The sequence below is a fragment of the Rhamphochromis sp. 'chilingali' genome (genome assembly GCF_963969265.1).
Source record: "Rhamphochromis sp. 'chilingali' genome assembly, chromosome: 7".
Lineage (NCBI taxonomy): Eukaryota > Metazoa > Chordata > Actinopteri > Cichliformes > Cichlidae > Rhamphochromis > Rhamphochromis sp. 'chilingali'.
In genome coordinates this window covers 25,984,099-26,006,625 of record NC_137934.1, presented here as the reverse complement: position 1 = coordinate 26,006,625, position 22,527 = coordinate 25,984,099, and the positions used below count along the sequence as shown (strand labels likewise).

The following is a 22,527-nucleotide window of genomic DNA, read 5'->3' as shown; positions in this document are numbered from 1 at the left end:
GATTTACACAAGTTGGGAAGATATTTTTCCGGACCACTTTCTAAAGAACCATACTTCCCAAGAGCATTACTTCCAAGAATTGTACAAAAGTACAACTTATTTGGATTGGCCGACACTTTGCCAAGGTCTGGACAACGAGCCAAGCTCTCACCCTCAGATGACAGGAAACTGGTGGAACACCAAGTTAAACACAGTGTCCCTATCCACAGTGAAGTGAGTATTGCTTCAGGATGGACTTGGAGGGCGCCGACCGGGGCACTTACTTCAAAATGAACACATTTAAGCTTGACTGCAATTTGCAGCTGCGCACATGGACAAGCCAAATGCCTTCTAGAGAAATGTTTTATGGTCAGATGAGAAAATGCCTGAGCTGTTTAGCCAAAATGACAGGAGATATGTTTGGAGGAGTAAAGGTGAGTGTTTCAAACGTAAGAACACTCTACCAACTGTCAAGCATGGTGCTGCTCATGCATCATGCTCTGGGGCTGTTTTCCTGCCAGTGGTACTGGTGCACTGCATAAAGAGGATATAATGAAGAGGAAGAAGAACAACAACTACCTCAAAATTATTCAGCTTCAGCCGAACTCAACAGCTAGATGGTTAAAACCTGTGCCCCCAATCTTTTTTTTTGTTTGTTTTAAATACGATGTATGACTATATAATCATTCCACCCTGCAAAAAGAGCAGCTACAAAAAAAACAATTAAAAGCCCAGAATTTCAGTAGCATTAATGCCCACAGTGAGTATATGTAAACTTACCAAAACTATAGATGTTTGTGGACAAAATATGAGTAAATTTTGGAAGCAAGTTAGTTTGATGCATCATACAACTGAATACTGTTTATCTTTACATCTTAAGAATTTGTTTGTTGTTCTTTCTGAAAGATGAAAACACTCACAAAAATGAAAGGCAGAGATACAATCAAACAAATAATGAGAGACCTACTCCTCTAAGAAGTTCTGCTGGGGTCCAATCACAGAGCCCGGTCTGCAGATCCGTATCCATGCGATGGCCTCACCTGCTGTGAAGCGGTAATGTTTCATCAGGTAACAGCCAATTAGAGTTCCCGTCCTGCCCAGACCAGCTGACAGAAAGACAAAGAAGTGAACCAGTGAGTCAGCAGAGAAGTATTAAAGTAGACTTCAAACAGCCTTCTTGTTTGTTTCTATCACAAACTCTGTGGATGAACACCACTAACTCACTGCACCAACTGCAGATAAGTACCACATGCTAAATGACAATAGACTGGTCACTTCCGTTAAACTTCTAAAGCCTGCCTGAAGGGTCTAGGGATTTGGAAAAATCCCCTCACTTGCTCCAAAATGTAAATATTAGGGCTGCAACTATTCATCCTGCCTGCTCAAGGCTGATGCCAGCTATCCTATATTACATATAGCCTTACCTGCAGCAAACAGGGGTAAGTCTAAAGGGGGGCATGGGGTGTATTACATCATATTTATTTCAAGGTATTAATAATACTTTTTCAGATTGAAAGTGAAATAATATAAAATACTGTGTTAAAGGTTTTTTGTTGTCGTTGTTGTTGTTGTTTTAAACAAGTTAATAAAAAGCCATGAGCCAGTAAAACTGTGAGCCACTGACCAGGGGGGGTTTAGGTTGGACACTGAATTATTAATAATATTAATTAACATCTACACCATCAGAACCAGATAGAGGACAGGACATACCCTTGCAGTGGACGGCCACAGCACCATCTGTATTCTCACAGATGTGCAGAAAGCGCCGTGCGATGATGTCGTTGGGTGTGGTGCCATCTGGGAAGAAAAGGTCGTAGTGGCTGAAGCCTGCATCAGTGAAGCGTTTGGCGTCGTAGATCTTCTTGTTAAGACGGATGATAGTAGTCACATTGTGTTTTCTGAAGTATGGGAAGTAAGCCTCAGGAGCATGCAGAGGGTAACCTGCAGTAGGCAGAATGACAATAGATGTCACTTACATCCTTTAATGCTTTTGTTTCATTGGGAGACTAGATTGGCCTGACTTTGGTCAATGTAATCACACCTGGTTAAGCTGTGATGCCACATCATTGTCATTTGACTCAGAACACACTATATATTGTTTCTGCTTATTTGATCCTGCTGTATTTGCCTCTTTTCTCATTTCCTAAGGAGAACAGAGGTGACGAAAAAACAGTCTGTATTGCAACAAAACAAACAAATTAAAAAAGTTTGCTGCTCTATTGCTTCCTTTACCTAGAAAGGTACAACCTAACCCGGATCCAAATAGGTGAGTGCATAAACTATTGCACTAACATGAGACCATTAAAGACAATACTCCTTGGGGTTGCATGAAAAAGCTCAGCAGACTTTTACGCCAGATCCCCAATCTGCTGTGGTGGCCTGTTTGCATAAGCACTTTAATATCACTGGGTGACAAACAATCTACCCAAGATTTTAATGAATATTCCCCTTGCAGGAAATTTTAACTGATCAACTTCTGTGTCGGGCAGTTTTGAATAGATATGTAATTCAGTTCCTCCCAAAATATGAATTAATAGCCCAACTCATCCCAGGAAAATAATCATTTACCAACTTTTTTCTTACTTTATTAGCACTAAACATAAATATTCCTAAATGTTTTTGTAAATGACATCCTTCAACTTGACTCAACTCTACTGTTTCCGTTGTTTTGCATTAAAATTGAATACCACCTCAACATGTGGACCGTTATAGCGATGCATTTAAAAGTTGTGGCATCATTTGTATGTGACACAAAAACAACAACAAGGGCGGATGTCGAGGCGATTGTACGCCTGCTTTTTTTTTTTTTTTCAGGCTCTGGGACCACGCTGTTCGGTTTGGCCATTTCCCTTGCTGCTGAGTTTCAAAATTTGCAGTTTGGATTTTCATGAAGGAGTCATTCTTATGATCATCGAGTGACTAGCCAACCAGTGGCATACAGTGTATAATTTCACATTTTCAGATAGATTCATGAACTAGGTACCAAATGGAAAACCATAGTGGGAAGGGCTGAGGGAGAGCATGGATCTCCGCTACACGCTTAACCAAGACTAAGACTAAGTATGTATTATTGTAGGGTCTACCTTACAATATAAAGCACCACGAGGCAACTGTTGTTGTGATATGGCGCTGTATAAATACAATTTAATTGAACTGAATTGAACTGAATTGAATGAAAGCAATTAACAATCAGCAATCTCTCTTTAAGACAGCCTTTTGACCAAATCTGTCCCCGGGCTTCAAACAGGGAACAGCACAGGGCAGTTGATAACGTGGGAAGATCCCACAGTGGCACAAGCAGGCTAGAAGTTTACAGAAAATTACAGATTTCATCTGGCTATTGGTGAGTGCAAAACTAAATCAACTGGTCTGAAATGAGAAAAAAAATATGAAAAAGTAAAAGTTGTATAGATTTAAAGAGTTAATATGGCTAATGAACAACAGTTTATCTATTTGAAGTGTTTAGATGTACACAGCTTACAACTTGTAAAAGTGAAACTCCGTAACATAAACTGTTAACCCTACTGGAGTGTGTGCATGTGTGTTAGACTGAAGATTGTAAGAGTGAATGAGAGCCCCAGCTGAGTAGAGACAGGGATGTAGTTTACATATATAATTATTAGAGACTGAAAAGATCTATTAAAAAAAACAACAACAACAACGAAACATCAATTTCCCTCATTTGCTGGTGATTTCACCAATATTTACAAGCTAAAGGCATTTGTAGTTTACACATTATGCAACACAGTAAACTTATATATCTCTACTAAACGCAGGTGGATGTTAATTTGTCTTTGATATGCCTTTTTACATAAAAATGAAAGATTTACTTTTTTTTTTGGTTATTATTTTATGTGTTACATAACATGACACAACACGACAACGCCAATACCGCCTAGGCCATTTCTATGCCATGTCTACCAGTTCACCACCAGCTCATCACCATGACAGCCACTCACTGGGAATGAAGACTGCTAATGCTTGAGAGAGGGTCCTGGAATAGGAAAGACCCCATCTAAAGCCCACTCTGTCAACATGAAAACCAGGCCTGTTGTACCTACATGCCAGGATACTTAGAAGCCAGTTCAGAAACCCCTTCAACACTTCACTGATGCTTTTGCAGGAGAGGAGTATGTGACCCCGCCATACTTCAGACCTATGCTACAACCATTTAACACTAGTCTCCTGGCACCCAGAGACGGGGATAGTAAGCTGTGTAAATCCGGCATTGTGGTAGTAGCATCTGCTACTCAACACACTCAATACAAGCACTAGCTACAGGACAGTGTTGCTACTTCTTGTGAACTAGTATATAACTGCAGCATAACAAAGTTCCCAGTGACTGCATTGTGCACTCAACTGTGGACATCTGTGAGTAGCAAGATCAGATTTTTGAATGTCATCTGACACCATGTCACCCTATTATATAGGATTCCCTAGTTCCTCCTGACAGGAGCATTGCTGAGCCAGCCAATAGGGCAAACTGAGCATTGTATGGCCCATTGGCCACATCTAGTCCCTTGGTTGTTGCTGACTGGCCCACATGAGGTCAATGGTAAATTAAGATTTAAAGTACATAAGTATACATTCATGCAGTTTGCATGCAGTCTGTGGCAAATCACAACACAACTATATAGAAGACTACTGTTTTTTTAATTTACTAGTGGATGCATGAAGATGATTGTAGGGTTTTTACTAGAGATGGACCGATCCGATATTACGTATCGGTCCGATACTGACGTAAATTACTGGATCGGATATCGGAGAGAAATAAAAAAATGGAATCCGATCCATTAAATATCAAAAAAAGCACCTCAAAAAACTTGCGACACGGCGTAACTCGGCTCATAACCATAGCACGTCGGAGCAGTATGCATCACGTGATAGAGCGGCTGTGTGTATTTGTAGCATAGCTACCAAACCAGCATTTCATCTCCGAGGAAGTTATCCCCGAGAGAAGTAAAGCAAATGCTTAAGTTCATCTCTGAATGTTTGTAAAGCATTCCCACGTTAAGCTTAACAACCGATATATGGAGCGACTGCCTCTCTCTCCCTCCCTCTCCTGCTGCTACTTCAATCATGAAACTGCTTAATGATCAGCTGATCTGCTTTTCTGTCAAAAGTCCATCTCTCTTCTTTGTTTTTGCCCCACTTCGCGCCAGAAAGAGGAAACCAGCGGCTGGACAACAGCAGCACGTTTAAGCTTGATAAGCTGCTGTTAGAATTGATTTAATATTACTTTCTACACCAGGATCCTTTTCTACGCAGCTGACGGCTGGTAACTGTGCAGGGGCGGATCTAGCAAAGTTTAGCCAGGGGGGCCGATAGGGCATGAACAGGGAAAAGGGGGCACAAAGACATACTTTTCTTTCTTATTCTCATTTAAAATGTCTAGCTTTTATTAAATAATTATCTGAATCTTACACCCAAAGTTTTAATCTGATGTAAAATGTATGGAAGTCCATTACTGTATATAGTAACTGTTAAGTCTAATATACCCTAGTAAGCTATCCGATTGTTCAGTCTGACGTCACTAGCCGTGTCTGGGTCTAAACTCCGCTGCAGGTCCATATATCAAACGATCACTATGGCATTACTGAGAGTTGAAAAACTGTCTAAAGTCTTTCATCTTTAATAAAATGATCAGCGTTCTGCTCTACCAGGTGTAACAATTGAGTTTAACATCCAGGCAGCCATGAAAACGGAATTTATGACATTTAACGGAGTTAGAAGTTAGCAGGGAGTTAGCTCGCTAGCTTCTATCTAAATACAATATAGCATGTCCTGACTGCGGGGTTTTGGAAACAAATTAAAACGTACAGCTCTGCTATCACTTCCAGCATAAATGAAGACAGAAAACTAAACAGCAGTGACGTTTGTAGGGTTACTGAAGTTGGGCTAGCTGGTATATAATGATGTGCTACGTGACCGCTAGCGACACAGCTATGTTAGCTTAATATAAACAAGCTAACTTTTTTTCCCACTCGATAAAAGTTAACGTGAGTGTTGTCGGTGGTCAGGAACAAATGTAATCGCATGGCAGGATGCTGTAAAAGGACCAAACTTCAGCCAGGAGAACAACTGAGATCCATCCACATATGAGGTTAGTCATTCATATACTGCTGCATGGGCTGGGCTGTAGTTTCATCCTAAGGTTTTAAAAACTGAGCTTAAATAAATGATTAGCGGTAATAAAAGCCGAGGGAGGTCAACAGTGATCACTGACTGTTTTAGGAGCTTTTTGAGATCAAATAGAAGAAAATACATAACATTAAACATGTTAACAACACAAAAGCCATATTAAACGCAGACTACTTTAGACCCGGAAGTAGGATTCGTCGCGTCATCACTGAACAACCGGATAGTATTTTTCCCTTTGGGAAGATACCATCTGTGCAGTCTGCAAATCTGTTGAAGAAAGATGTTGAATCTATTTAATTATTCTTGAAAAATAATTTATTTCTGTGCATTTTTTTTTTCACACTGCGTCAGATTAAAGTTGATTACGTCAATTAAGCATCATTTTGCTGGGCGTTTGCAACCCTATTAGTTAGATTGCTTAATATTTCTGCTAAGTACTCTTTAAAATACCAGAATAGGGATGATGGTGTAGGTTTAAGTTTATTAGATTGATCAGTTTTGCTGAACTATGAAATATTTTGGGTGCAGTGTATTTTTTTTTACATACAGGTATAACAGAATAGCTTTAGTGTTGTTGTTTATTTAAACTTGAGTATGAACTTATACAAAATGCAGCAAGATATTAAAAAAACATTTTTATTGATTAAAAAAACACTATATCGGATTCATATCGGTATCGGCAGATATCCAAATTTATGATATCGGTATCGGACATAAAAAAGTGGTATCGTGCCATCTCTAGTTTTTACTAAAATATGGAATTTTAAGTATTTATTTTCTGTCATCGGCAGCAACATAGCCAAGCGCTTAGTTTGTGGAGAACAGAGAGCTGTGTTTCAATCACTATGAGGCCCAATGTGCAGACAAAATACAAGAACCTGACTGTTTGCAAGCGGGAACCACACAGCACACAATGCAACGGACGCTTACGTCGCCTTCTGCGGGTGGTGGGCCTACAGGTATGTGGGCCCATGTCCCTTTTCGGGTTGTGCCCGACCGGGCCCTACAGACTATGGACCAGCCACCAGTAGCTTACCCTCAGGCACCCTCCCTGGGCCTGGCTTGAGGGCGGGGGCCCTAGTAAGCCTATCCCAGGCAAAGTAAACTGTTCCCTGGATCTTCTGCTCTTAGGGGTTTTTGAATCATTCAATTTGCCATGGGAGACACTACCAGGGGGCAAAAACATTTCACATTTTCCAATGCCTAACTAACGTCTACTCTTACCAGTAAAAGTTTATAACGACACAAAATGAATACTGAGCAGACTGAGTTTATCTTATTGCCCCGGACCTCATAATTCGTGTAAATTAAATGCTCATCCCTGGTATACCCCAGCTGAGGTAATGGTATCTGACCTTCTGATGATGTAACTGGAGGTGTTCTAACCCTAAACCCACTCCACCCCCCATTTCCACAACCGACCAAATTGATAACAGACAAGAAAATGATAATATATGCTAAAACAACACACACCCGACTCCCTTGCTATTGCAGAAAAGACAGGCTGCAGTCTGAACACGTTCACTCACCGTTCTCAACTTTAGTTTTAGGATGAGGACCACTGAAGGCCAAAAACTTTCCTGGTACAATCCAGTTCAGATCTCCATTCTCCACGCGCTACCAACAAAAAACAACAACAACAAAAAACCTTTAGAAGATGTAGTCAAAATTCCATTAAGAGTAAAAGCAAGCACACACATCAGATTAACAAAGCTAATTACAAGACTATCAATTATTTAGATCATGAATGAATGCTTGCAGTTCCACGCAAGAAATGATGATGAAAATCCTGAATATTTGTCAGTTAAATTTTAACTAATAATGCCCTGAGAGCTGTACTTAATCAAATTAAGAAAATTACAAATACGAGTGGTAGATGCTGTTTATGTAAACAAGGGGAACTTCCTGTATATTTATGTGTATTTCCATCAATATTTGATATAGATAAGAAGCGACAGGGGTCTAAGATGTACCTGTGTGCCAAGCTTGCTTGCTCAACTCATGATTTTGCGCATTATAGTAAGATTCTTTCCATTCTGCAAGGAGTGCTTTTGTCTACATAATGTGAGAATAGTAAACATCCTTTTAGTCTGCAAAACAAACACGCTGAATTTTGTATTAATTTTGTGCTGACTTTCTTTAAAACAAATCTTAATTCATTACAAATGTAGACAGAACTCAGTTGGAGTGACTCTCTTCGTGTTTTGCTTTGATGTCTAAAGTTATATGACTGTCAACCAGGCTCAGATTGGTTTTTTGTCTTTCTAAACCTTTCCCTTCTAACTGAATTTTAAAGACTGACTTGATGAAGTAAACACTGGCAGCGGCTGGCAACTAATGATGCGAGTATTCATACCTCATAGTGTTCGTACTCGTCTACATCAAAGGTTTCGAAGTTGAAGAAGCCATGCTGCAGAGCCTGAAACACAGAATGATTGACTCTGTAAACAACTGAACAAAACTGAGGGCAGAAAGATCGGCAACAAAGCTGCAAGATGGCTGCAGTAATGGTCTAGCAGAGCAATAAAATATAAAGATATAAAAGATATAACAAAAATGTTAAAAATGTAGAACTCAGTACATTACAAGAGTAATTTGATCTATGTAAATGTAACGTGTGTAAACTGTACTATAGACACTAAAAGAAACAGAAAATGTAATAATGCCCACAGAAAAAAGGTAGTGTGGAACATCTACTGTGGAAAAAAAAATGTCATTAATCCAATAAACTAAGATTTTAAATTCAAGTACTCAGCAGATGGCACATTGACCTCACCTTCCTGATGCCCTGCAAGCAGTCCAACACAGTCAGGTTGAAGGTACAATTCCCAAAAGAAGCATCCCTGCAGAGATACATATTGTGAAGACACCATACATTCATATAAATGGCCTCCTTGACTGCCCGCCCAAACCAACGTTCCTCCCACCACCACATCCTAGTCATTGAGAGAGCGTCCACTGGCCTGAAGGTGTGTATAGACTGCGTAGTCCTGACTTGATGAGTTAGCTTTTATCTGCTGCGCTTCGCCAGAGGTTGTTTGGTTTCCCCGATGTATAAATCATGGCAATCCTCCTGGCACTTCACAGCGTACACTATATTACTCTGTGTTGGGAGACCCGATCCTTGGGGTGCACCAATTTTTGGCGCAGCATGTTTTGGGGTTTAAAAGACACAGAGACGCTGTGTTTAGAGAAACTGTATCTTAACTGTTCCGAGTCCTGACACATAAGGGATCGCTCCAGGTTTTCGCTTATGCAACAGTTTTCCTTCTTTTATTGATATGTACACCATCCAAGTTTTAGGTGACCATGTCCATGTGGGTATTCCAAGAAGTAGGTTTGGCTATCAACTCTGAGTTTGTTAACCCTGAGATGAGGGACACTCTGGTTTTCTGTTCCAGAAAGAGCATCAACTTCAATCCTGAATCAGTTACCAAGGTAACACACACCTGGGGCCCGTTCTTCGTACGTCGCTTACTACATCCAAGATCAAATGACACATCCAAGACCAAATCATCGCGCTAACCGTGAGCTCGCTAATCCGGTTCTCCGAACACACCTGCTGTTGACGATTAGTACAGCTGGATGAAGTAATGTGAGATCACTGGGTGTCGTAAAAGGAGCTACGCATCGATAGTAGAAACATTGATCGGCAACCCTCTGATTGGTCGGCGAAAATGTCGAAGGAGCGCGCTCGGTATTTTTCGGCAGCAGAGCAAGAACTCTTGAGTGAGGGATTTCAGGAGTTTCAGAGTTTAATCAGAACGCAAGGCTGCAAAAGCAAGGAGAGAGGGCTGGCAGAAAGTTACTGACAAATTAAACTCGTAAGTAATTTAATAATAACAATAATAATAATGGAGTGGATTTATATAGCGCTTTTCAAGGCACCCAAAGCGCTTTACAATAGCACTATTCAGTCACTCTCACATTCACACACTGGTGGAGGCAGCTACGGTTGTAGCCACAGCTGCCCTGGGGCAGACTGACAGAAGCCAGGCTGCCATATTGCGCCATCGGCCCCTCTGGCCAACACCAGTAGGCGGTAGGGTAGATTTATTATATTACACTATATTATCCAATATTATATTACATTATAATATGTTATATTATATCCCCTTTCAGATTAGAGCCACAACAGGACCCACTAGAACATGGGAACAAGTAAAAGTGAAATATAAGAATATCCTACAGAATGGTAATATTTATCACTTATATTGCTTTTCGTCTCTTGGAAAGAGACCCTGAAATAATCTGTTTGTTTGTTTATAACAGCAACCAAGAAAAGGGCAGAGCAAAAAAAGACAGGTGGTGGTCCTGCATCCCCTCGTCAACAAGTTGGTTAAGTGAATAATACCCTCACGGGAAAATCGATATCTCTCTATGAGCACACTGTCGCGCTGCGCTAAAGGATCCTGTCTATCCCGCAATATACGCTGAATTCTGAGGACTCTCCTTATCAATCTTGCACCTTCCGCAATGGGTGGCTCGCGTATACGGACAGGACATGGCTGCGACAGACTTCCCAAATCCACCTTCGCTTTTATAGCCGTGGTCTCTCATCTTGATTACATGGAGTAATTTGCAATTACTACTCTGAAATATGAATTACATCTGTAATAATCACATACATGTAATAGAATGTTAATAGTACATTTCCCTTTTTTAGGAAATGGCCTGTATGTATCTGTGTGAAATCAATAAAAGGATCAAGTGCTGCATTATCTTTAGTTACATTGATGTTTTTTATTTATGGTGAAACAGTGGTGGAATATCGCTGTTGCTTTCGTATAAATGAAGCAGACATACCTGCGTGGCCGCGATCTAATCCTGTTTACATAAAGTAAACCTGCTCCCGAGCAGGTTTACGCTTATGGATCTGTTGCTATGACAGCAAGTCCCGGATGAGCTTCGGAGAACCGAATGATCCAAGATCACGCGAAAGAACGAAGAACGGGCCCCTGGGGTCCGTTCTTCGTACCTCGCTAAGTAAGTTAGCTGGATTTGATTGTTGACGATTTCGCGTGATCTTGGATCATTCGGTTCTCCGAAGCTCATCCGGGACTTGCTGTCATGGCAACAGATCCGTAAGCGTAAACCTGCTCGGGAGCAGGCTTACTTTATGTAAACAGGATTAGATCGCGGCCACTCAGGTATGTCCGCTTCATTTATACAAAAGCAACAGCGACATTTTACCACTGTTTTACCACAAATAAATATTATCAATGCAACTAAAGATAATGCAGTATTTGATCCTTTTATTGATTCCATACAGATACATACAGGTCATTTCCTAAAAAAAGGGAAATGTACTATTAATCATTCTATTTCATGTATTTGATTATTTCAGATGTAATTCATATTATAGAGTAGTAATAGTAAATTACTTCGTGTAATCAAGATGAGAGACCACGGCTATAAAAGCGAAGGTGGATTTGGGAAGTCTGTCGCAGCCATGTCCTGTCCGTTTACGCGAGCCACCCATTGCAGAAGGTGCAAGATTGATAAGGAGAGTCCTCAGAATTCAGCGTATATTGCGGGACAGACAGGATCCTTTAGCTCAGCGCGACAGTGTGCTCATAGAGAGATATCGATTTTCCCGTGAGGGTATTATTCACTTAACCAACTTGTTGACGAGGGGTGCAGGACCACCACCTGTCTTTTTTTGCTCTGCCCTTTTCTTGGTTGCTGTTATAAACAAACAAACAGATTATTTCAGGGTCTCTTTTCAAGAGACTAAAAGCAATATAAGTGATAAATATTACCATTCTGTAGAATATTCTTATATTTCACTTTTACTTGTTCCCATGTTCTAGTGGGTCCTGTCGTGGCTCTAATGTGAAAGAGGATATAATGTAATATAGTATAATATGATATAATATAATATAGTGTAATATAATAAATTTACCCTACAGCCTACTGGTGTTGGCCAGAGGGGCCGATGGCGCGATATGGCAGCCTGGCTTCTGTCAGTCTGCCCCAGGGCAGCTGTGGCTACAACCGTAGCTGCCTCCACCAGTGTGTGAATGTGAGAGTGAATGAATAGTGGCATTGTAAAGCGCTTTAGGTGCCTTGAAAAGCGCTATATAAATCCAATCCATTATTATTATTATTACATTACTTACGAGTTTAATTTGTCAGCAACTTTCTGCCAGCCCTCTCTCCTTGCTTTTGCAGCCTTTGCAGTGTTCCCTTGCATTTTAATTAAACTCTGAAACTCCTGAAATCCCTCACTCAAGAGTTCTTGCTCTGCTGCCGAAAAATACCGAGCGCGCTCCTTCGACATTTTCGCCGACCAATCAGAGGGTTGCCGATCAATGTTTCTACTATCGATGCGTAGCCCCTTTTACGACACCCAGTGATCTCACATTACTTCATCCAGCTGTACTAATCGTCAACAGCAGGTGTGTTCGGAGAACCGGATTAGCGAGCTGATTTGGTCTTGGATGTGTCATTTGATCTTGGATGTAGTAAGCGAGGTACGAAGAACGGACCCCTGCTTGCTGGCAGGTTTTCTTCAACAGCCTGAGTTTCCCTGACTCCTCCCCTCCTGCTGCACCTGAACCAGCTGACAGACATCAATTCATTTCATCATTCATTAAGTTGCTATCGGGGTGCATAGGTGAGTCAATTAATTTCCAGAAGTTTATGTTTGAAACAAATACTGAAACCTATTTTGTGTATTTAACATGAACACTTTTACAGACATTCTGTCATCATTTATTTATACACAGATTTATAATAATCTCAGAATAAAATATAAGTAGTCTCCATCATTTTAATTGTGACTGTGAATATGAATGCACCTGTCAACCTGTTTTTTAGTTAAATGTGAAACTGTGACCATCAGGGAGCCCATCATCTGTTAATGAAGGGTGATATTAGATTAAATTATAAATGCTTACACCGGGAGTTTGTCTTTAAGCATTTTTATCCAATAATGGAATTCTCTATTACTATTATTGGAATTGTTCATAAGCAGCAAACGGTTTTATTTATTTATTTTTAATAAAACAGACCTGAGGGCAGAGCCACTCTGGGTAACTAACACCCAAGGTCCATCAGTAAACTGTGTCTGATCCATTTTTCCACATTCAGATCTTTAGTTTCTGTTTTCACAAGTTTTGTCGCTCTCTTCTTACAGCTGAATAATTACATTTAAAATCAAAAGTAAAATTAGTATTTAGTTTTATCTAATGAAAGTTCTTATTGGCCTAAATCATGAAAGCAGAGCTGTTGCAATTTAAATATTATATAACAAACTATGAATGAAATAATGTGTTTTGACTGTGATGATGACAGAGTGGCCCAAACAGATTAAAATGACTCTTCTTCCCTCCTGTTTTTATGGATGAATATCTTGGTCAGCACTGACGTGTGTTCATATTCCTCGGTTCATTGGATTAAAATTGAGGCGCTGCACTTTATTTACCATTTATTTAACAAAAACAACAACAACAACAACAACACACTGCTCCAACATCTGGTGTGGCAAAAACAGACATGTCATTTTTATTTTAAACATTCTTCTTATTTCTGTTCAGACCCAGACACCCAAGCTGCACCTCCAACAGATGGCCTCAGTCTTTAGGAGTAGTGTTTGCTGCAGCTGCTTCAGGGGTCTGAATCCTTTATAGCTACAACTTAATGGAGCTGTGATCAGACACTGAACGTTTCACTACTAACCCTCCCTGGAAAGGTGGGCCCTACCCATCATGTTTAATCCATTAGCAGCCAGGTGAGACCTCAAAGCTTCTCATGAGGCCACCAGAAAAACAGAGTCCTCCTCCGTTCAACAGCACGCTCAGCTGTTATGTAACAATTCAGTGAGTGACAACAAGAAGTCCTTTATTGTAAGCACGCACTCTTACACAGAGCTCATCTGCTCTGGGTCGGTCTCTCAGTGACTGTTAGCTGTGGTATACAAACTGCTAACACGCTTCACTTAAACGATAGCTGCATCCCTAAACTTATTTTAGTAAGAATGACTTTTGTTTTATTAATGACAAATGTTAAATATTCAGAGGAAAACCACAGGTCTTTTAGAATAAAAGATAAAATAAGATTCACACTCACTCACACACACACACACACACACACACACACACACACACACACACACACACACACACACACACAAAATCTAAGCTAAGGACTAAAAATGTACCTTACTCTGTGTTCTTGGAAAGCTTTTCGACATCAATAGGAGGACATTTTTGTGCTGCTGAAAACACATTATGGTGGTGTCGCCATTAATTGTTAAAAATAATAATTTGGTGTTGAAGTTTTTTTTTTTAGTTTTGATTGGCTTAGCGTTAGTAGACATGTTTGTTGACATGACCATAATAGAGTGATAAAAATTAGATTTGGGGGATTTTGGGCAAACGCTACCTTTCTACTTTTGGATATTCAACATTGTAACCGTACAGCTTTGGTTTAATGCCACAAAATAAGATAATCCCATCAAAATAAAGAAATTTGCATCTCAATACTGATACCAGAGAAGTCCTCTGAAAATATTTTATTTTATTAAACTTCCACAGAGATAATAATGCATTCAAATTATTAGAAACAAATAGTGCTACAGTAGAAAGCAAAAGTGTATAACCAACATATGCTTTCTACTAGCCAAGAGCATTGTAAGGTAGGGGCGGCTAGGTCGCCAGCCTGAAGACAGATCTGTTGTTGTTGTTTGCTTCACAACATTTAACTCAGCTCATAAGAACACTAAATACTATTATTTTTCAGACAAGTCACCATTTAATTTTGGAAATGCAGCACACAAATGGAATAAAAAAAGAATTCTTATTTTGAATCAACCTTGTCATTTGTTGTTTTTTGTTTTAATCTCCAACTTGAACTGCAAGTTATGGATCTTCAACAGTGCTGGTACAGATGTCTAGTATGGTAAATGTACTTGCTGCAGTAATACTACTGTTGAGAGACTCACCTGAAAGGCAGGTAAGCAGCATTTGAGCCTGAGATCAAAGCTCTGTAGGCTTCTTCTGGGGTCTTCTTCAAGTAAATCACCTGAGGACAGATATTAATAGAGAATGCATTTAAAAAATGCTGAATGTTTTTAAGAAGCTAAAAATTGATACCAAAACATAGTTTTGTACAACTTTGGCTATAAAACGGATCAGAATGATGACGGAAGAAGCTGAAGATTTAACAATTGTTTAAGGGTTTATTTCAATGTAGTGACAAGATAACGTGCACAGAAATCACAGACTGATTAAATGAGGCGACAGGAACTGAAATGTGGAGAATCCAGCAGCACTGCTCACTGAGTCATGAGAGAGTCTCATCCATGAAAATCAAAACCACCTTTTTTGAAACCTGGAAATGACGGAAATGACTACAAAAAAAAAAAAAAAAAAAAGCAGTAATCCACGAGTCTAACGAACACACCGTTGTGTTTAGCGCTGTCTGCTGCTGTTTTGGGAGATCCCCCCAAAATTACCTCTGACAAGAAAGCCTCATTTCTGCTCTTTAATACAGAAGAATTTTAAACTTTTACAAATGATGCCAAATTGCAAAACACTTAGCTCAGTCTGTAATAAAACCTCTGTAACTTTGCTCTGCTTCACTTAAGCAGCATCAGGTAATGTTCATATGCAGATTCATGGTTTTCTTCCATTTTTCATCTACTGCAGAATGTTTTTAAGGTGGTTATCGGCTATAAAAAGCCAGGCCAGGAAAATCTGCTTCATGTTTTTTCTGCATTTTATCTTCAGTTACTTTGACACAAAGGCATCTGCTGTGATGCTTATACCTCTGAAGTCTCACAAGTGTCAGCTTTGTTTTTAATATGGATATGTACTGATAAATGATCAGAATTATAATATTTCTGACTGAGTCAATACTGAATCAAATCGAGACCTTGTGAATCAGAATCAAATTGATTATAGAAATCAGTGGCAATACCCAGCCCCATTGCTGATGGACAGAAGCATGTGCGCAGTTGATATCCATTAGTGATATCCATTAAAGAACAGTCATAATGAACACTTTGAAGATTATTGCTGAGTTTTTGTAGATTACATTTTTTTCCCCCATTTAACAACATCACTGCTGAGTATTTGGTAGTCTAAGGAGCTTGGAAAGTATTTGGTACACTTTGTCCTCTTTAGTGTTATGCACTTCTGGAAGTAAATTAAGTCAACTTAAATGCCTTAAGCTGAATTACACCTTACATAGTTTGAGATCAAGTGCACCTATTAATGGGCCTGCCCTTCCATTGTGTGCGTGTGTGTGTGCCGATGATGTCACACAACTGACAAATTAGTTCAAAACACTGCAAAGATGATCAAAAACAAAACACATGTCACTTGTTCTTCTTTCCTTAACTTTTTGTTTGTTAGCTTCACCTCTCCTATGAAAAGCTCTGATTTATACACAAAGATGGATAAGAAGCAGAGATGTACTCACAGCATAGCCACCAATCAGCACAGCCGCGTTGGATCTCTTCCTTTGATCGAAGCTGGTGTAATGAACAATTCGCTTCCTGGTCAGTGTGAATGACTGCCAACAACAAGAAAGAACCCACGGTTAAACAAAGTGGACATGAAACACTAAATGCATAAAGACTAATTTACACCATGGAGCCCTGCTCTCAAAAACTGACATATATGTAACTGTAGCTGGAATTAAGAAATAAGTGCTTAAAGGGGATAAGCTGGAGGAGGTGGCTGGGGAGAGGGAGGTCTGGGCCTCTTTGCTTAGGCTGCTGCCCCCGCGACCCGGCCTCGGATAAAGCGGATGAAGATGGATGGATGGATGGTGCTTAAAGTTGAGTTTTAAAAACATGTCTAGTGCCATCTTCTGTTAATACCAAACATTAAGTCATCAGGTCGGTTAGTTGGTTGCAGTCAGACTTACATGGGTTTATGTTAGAAAAGTAGTAACAGAACCAAAAACTCATGGGTCACTTTTGTGCTGCACCCGGCTGTAAAAATGAGTTTTGTTATAACTGAGGATATACTGTCTACTTTCACTCTTGCTCTTTAAGCAGTAAGTGCTTCTTCATTGATTGGGTAGCTGCACCGAAATGGTAAAATCCATCTGTTAGCCATAATGTTTAGTTTTGTAAAGCACCTTAAAAATGAGGACCGTTTTGTTTTTGCTTGCACGTCTGTCGGGTAAGTCCTGGAAAAGTTTGAGGCTGCAGTGCACAAGTGAAGGCAGCAGAAGATGTGCTGCCTGGTGTGGGATGAACACGTAGCACAGATCAGTGTTTATATGGGCGTTTTGAGAATGAACATAGGCTGTGGATCCAGATCGTCCAGTCAGCTGGACGTCATGACAAATGACAAGAAGAATGTAATCACTGTGGCAACGTGCAAACAAAAAACAGAGGTTTGAAGTCAGAAGGAGGAGTGGAAATAAGATGACACAATCTCACAGCAGGTTCACTCACTGCCACAGAGTGAACCTGCTGTGAGATTGTGTCATCCTGCATCTGTCCTTTTGCATTCTGGGCATTCCTGCACAGGGTGAGGCAGCAGTAGAAACTCACCTTGAGCTTCTTGTTGAGCTTGCAGCAGTATCGGTACAACATGGCCAGGTTCAGAGGCCCAAAGTCTGCGTAGAAGCTGCAGACACAAAGGACATAGAATATACAGTCAGTCAGACTCCTGCTGGCTGAAAAGGAAAGTGATACAGAGAGTGAAAGTCTCCATTTAAATTCCTGAAGTACGGTATTTCTCCTGTAAAGGGGTCACGCTTCAACATTTTAACTGTCCAAGCAGGACTAACTTCTTTTAATGTTCAGTCAGGCCTCTAAAATTTCCAGTCATCAGCATCCAGAAAAGCACTCAGTTGCTTTTATCCCTTTTACTTCATTAAAAAAAAAAAAAAGAAAAAAAAAGTAAATAAATAAATATTACACTGTTGAATGCATCTCACCTCTTTCACCTACTATGTGTGTGCCAGGTTACACATGCACAGCTCAAATCCTTGGTACACTCTTCAAATACAACATTAAACACACTCGTTGACAAAGCTGGTTACAAATGCCTGGCTTTGCAAGTTGTATATAAAACACACATAGTCAGAATGCAGTGCAGCAGGTGTGATATACTTACTTTTCATACACAAACTCGTCATCAGTGCAGAAGTAGTGTGTGTTGGCTGTGCTTTTGGGTTTACTGCGTAACGTGGCGAAATACAGGCGCTCTGTTAGAGACAGATATGAAAGGCAGTTAGATTTGCTGATTGTGGAAATCACTGCCTTTCCATTGTATACCACAACTTGCTGATAAGTTTTGAACCTTCAACGCTTACCAAAAAACACACAGGTCAACTATGGGCATTCTGCTTCTTCTACTTTTATGTTGTGCTGTTCCTGTATGTCTACAACTCTGAAATGAGGGTTTAGGAAGCTCGTCTCTATGTAAAGAGCTTAGCTTTATTTTTATTTTTTTAAACCCACAAGAACATTGTAGTGCAACACAGTCTGGACTGATTATTGCTACAGTTTGATCTTCTGGAATTCTGAATTTAACTTCAGAGATTACGAAAGCCTAATAAAGGCAGCAGGAAAAGGAAAAAAAATGGGGCAGAGTGAGCAACATTTTAGGTCCAAACATCTCATTCATTTCTGAAATCCAAACCTTAGTGATGAAGCATATTTTTCACCCTCTCATCCTTGTTTATACACTAGTATGAGACACAGACACACACTCATAAAAGATGGCATTGGTTTTGTTGCTATGTTTTCACCAGCTCTTTCGCTCTGCTTATCAGCTCTGAGTGATGCACTGAGTTATTTAGTTACACACAGTAAGCTTACAATGGATTTCAGAAAATTCGGTTTTTTTAGTTTAATTCATAGCAAAACTGATCAGTGTTACTGGAGAGGGAATACAGTGTAGAACTCAGTGTAGAAAAACGTTTTTATGCAATGCCTGCCTCTCCACAGTGACCTTTCTGTGTGCACGCTGAATCTACTCGTATACGACAAACGACAAGCTGTCATCTCTGTTTAAAACACGGAGTTGGCAGCCCTGGGGACTCCAAACAGTGCAGAGGATAAGGAACTAATCCAAGGCTAATTCTACAGAATGCTGCTGCTAGGTGTACAGCACTGTTACCCTCTTTAGAAGCATCGATGACTGATCAAATCTGAGAGGATGCCACAATCTCTATTTCAGCTCAGTAGGCGCTGAGCAAAGTTATCCATCAACATCACTTTATATAAAACCAGTCACCAATGGAAACAATCACTAACCTGCTGTGTAATGGCATAAAGTTGATTTTCTATTTATAGGATTTTACTTTTTTTTTTTTTTAACTCGACAACTCCCAGTTCTCCGTGGAGTTGTGACAAATAGTTTAACAACTATGTATTGTGCTTTTTTTGTCCCCTTGTTAACTCTGTAACAATACTGTTAAAGTTACCTTTGATAAACTCAACGGCTCCCAGCAGCTCAGAGTCCTGGCTCATCCTGAACAAGGCAGACAGGATCGGGGACTGTTTTGCACCCGCCACCGTCACGGATCCGTCTAACGCCTGACCTGTCTCGGCTCCGCCTGCTATCTCCACAAACTTTTCTGAACTGCTAGCAGTTCAATAAGCCGTTAGCGGGCTAGCAGGCAGCTGAACAGAGTTTTAACTAAAGTTAGAAACTTTCACATTAGTTCCACACTGGTCTTTTCAGCTTCTCCCCTCGAAAATACTATCCTTTCTATTCATTGCTTTCTGTTTTATAACGACAAGTATTCTCAGCCTTCATATTAGCATGTTAGCACCACTCGACGACGATCCGACACTCTAAAACTCAGATTGCCTAAATCCCTCCTTAAGACACGTTACTGTAGCAACGGGAGCCGCTCCCATAGCAACGACAGCCAATCACCAAACAGAACATGCTGCCTTTCTGCGTTGCTTTCAAGTTCCACTGGGAAACAAATAACGAGGCCTTCAATCACTCGGTCTACTCGACTAGTATTTGATAAGCTGGAAAAAGAAAAAACTAGTTGGTTCCAAAAGAAATGATGTAAATAAAACAGAGCAACGATTTGCAAAGCCAAAAACTCCGTATTTTATTCACAAAAGAACACAAATTATATGAGTTAAAAATGAGTCAATGAGAGGGACAGTTCAGACTGAGCAACTTGGAGACAAAGTGAGAGAGACAAGATTGAGATGGTTTGGACATGTGCAGAGGAGGGAAAGTGATATAAGATAAAGGATGAGAGGGCGGAGGAAACGAGGAAGACCTCAGGGGGTTAAATGGATGTAATGAGCACATATAGAGGGTTGGTGTGACTGTCACATTTATTATTCTTATTGAATGTGCCAATGCAATAACAATTAATTATCAGTTTTCTTCTTCTTCTTCTTCTTTCCTTTAACAATTTGATGTGTAAGTTGTCTTTCAGATTTGAGAGATCTCCCACAAAAGTTATATCAGGACAGGCAACTCAGTCAGCAATTGTCTGAGTATCTTGAAAAGTAACAAACCAAGAGCAATCTCAGGCACACTTTATCAAAGAAACACCATTCAAAGGTTGTGAGTCACAAGGCTTTGAACTTTTCCATGTTTTTATATCTTTTACTTTTTTTCACAGTAGCAGTTTAAAGTTTTATGACGCATTTGATTGTTTTCAAGAAATTTTCCTCTTGCAGTGTGATAACATCTATCACTATAATAAATAATTAAATATAAATAATATTCATTATGATGGATTTATGGTTCTCTCAGACATCCAACAACCTTGGCCATTAAAAGCATTCACAAAACAGCTTCAAATTTTAAGCTGAAAATCAGACGCAGAGGGTGTCTTTATACTGTAATCATGTCCACGTTATGCACACTAGGTAAGTACTGCTACTCGCAGTGAAAAATGTTTTCCAATATGACTTGTTGGTATTACTATGTCACTATCTCTCTCTCTATCTAAATCATTATGGCTGATCTTGTGAGTGTGTATGGCAGTCAGCATGTGACATTGCTATCTGGATCATTCAAACAGCAGCTTAAAACCCCTTTAAAGTAAAACCGCACCTATATTGATGTCACTTATCTGAGCTGATAAAATGTGCACATTACATGAGTACTACTGTTTAAACAGAAGGTGTTTCAATGTGCTTGCCTTTCAAAGTAAAATCCAGTTAACAGTAAAATGACATTTTAAAATGTTTCCAGCTGCCTTTATCACTCTCAGACCTTTACGGGCTGAAAAATAATCTCTACGTGTTGTTTCAGCTCTCAAATGATTTTAGCCAAATTATAAAAGAACTTAAAAATAAAAGTTCAAAATTACATAAGCTGTTTTTAGGGGTTAAAAGATGATTTCTTTATAATATAAAATAAGTGCATTGAAGTACAGACACTTGTGCCAAAAAGTATACTGTGATAAAAACTGAAATATTGACTTAACTGATTCAAGTAAAAGTGAAAAAGTATGGGCTCTGAAATGTACTCAAAGTAAAAAAAATAAAAAGTAGCTCTTTGGAAGACGTTTCTACCAGCCATTTATGTGCAAAGCTAACTGAACTATATTGATAAACTAATAAAACTATGATATTACATTGGAATACAAACATTTTAATCTAAATCCTAATTCTAATAAAACAGAGAAAAAGAAAGGGAATTTTTTTTTTTTTTTTAAACGGTTCTATTTGCTGTTGCCTACATTGTAGATGGTGAGTCTTCCTCAACACCTAAACAGAAAAATGAGTATGGGGTTAAAGTGGGGTTCGGTAGGTGCGGGGATGTTAAGAATAACTGCGGTGGCTCAGAGTGGGGGCAAATATCACAATACAAAATGATTTCTAATGTGGGTTCCAGTATATTTTCTTTGTGTTCAGGCTGTGATTGGTTGACCCGTGCTGCTGAGGCTGCTCACAGGTTTACTGCTCTTTGTGGATTTACACAACTGAACGGAACAAGATTCGAGCAACGTGCTTCGGGACTTTCTGAACCAGTTAATCTTTGTCTTCCTAAATGACATACTCATCATCTCAAAGAACTTTATAGACCACCACGACTATGTTTTCCAGGTACAAAGACAGCTAGAAAACAGACTGTGTGTTAACATGAGACAGGTGCGTTGAATCTGTGACTTTTCTTGGTTTCATTATCAAAAGTGAAGGTAGACCTAGCCAAGGTTTGCAACCATTTGACGCTCAGCAGAGATGGTTTTCTTTGACACCTCTACTCAGGTTTACGGTTTAGGAGCAGTGCTCTTGTAGCAACGGAAAAGCAAAATGCATCCGTGTTGCTTTTCCCTGCTTTTTTTATTTGTGCCCAAAATAAATCTTCAAGTTCTCCACCTGCAGGATTACTTAGACCTGTACTCCACCTGTATATGCATTGTCCCTGGATTTTGTCATTGGGTTGCCGCTGCTATCACTTAACAACGTCATTGGAGAATCGATCTCCAAGCTGCTCATTTCATTGC

General features: G+C 39.7%; 1 protein-coding gene across 4 annotated transcripts in view; it reads right to left on the bottom strand.

Annotated features, from left to right (window-relative positions):
• The window catches only part of cdc14ab (cell division cycle 14Ab), a 32,797-nt gene extending 12,887 nt beyond the window's left edge, over positions 1-19,910 (bottom strand). For all 4 annotated transcript variants that reach the window (XM_080886709.1, XM_080886711.1, XM_080886710.1 and 1 more), the window contains exons 1-10: positions 19,519-19,910; positions 18,204-18,294; positions 17,636-17,711; positions 16,549-16,641; positions 15,068-15,147; positions 8,897-8,963; positions 8,477-8,539; positions 7,650-7,737; positions 1,690-1,920; positions 947-1,085 (exon numbers count right to left, since the gene is read on the bottom strand). In XM_080886709.1, the coding sequence (XP_080742835.1) occupies positions 947-1,085; positions 1,690-1,920; positions 7,650-7,737; positions 8,477-8,539; positions 8,897-8,963; positions 15,068-15,147; positions 16,549-16,641; positions 17,636-17,711; positions 18,204-18,294; positions 19,519-19,564 (974 nt within the window). In that variant the 5' untranslated portion in view covers positions 19,565-19,910. The remainder of the gene's footprint in view (positions 1-946; positions 1,086-1,689; positions 1,921-7,649; positions 7,738-8,476; positions 8,540-8,896; positions 8,964-15,067; positions 15,148-16,548; positions 16,642-17,635; positions 17,712-18,203; positions 18,295-19,518) is intronic.
• Positions 19,911-22,527: the final 2,617 nt, after the last annotated feature.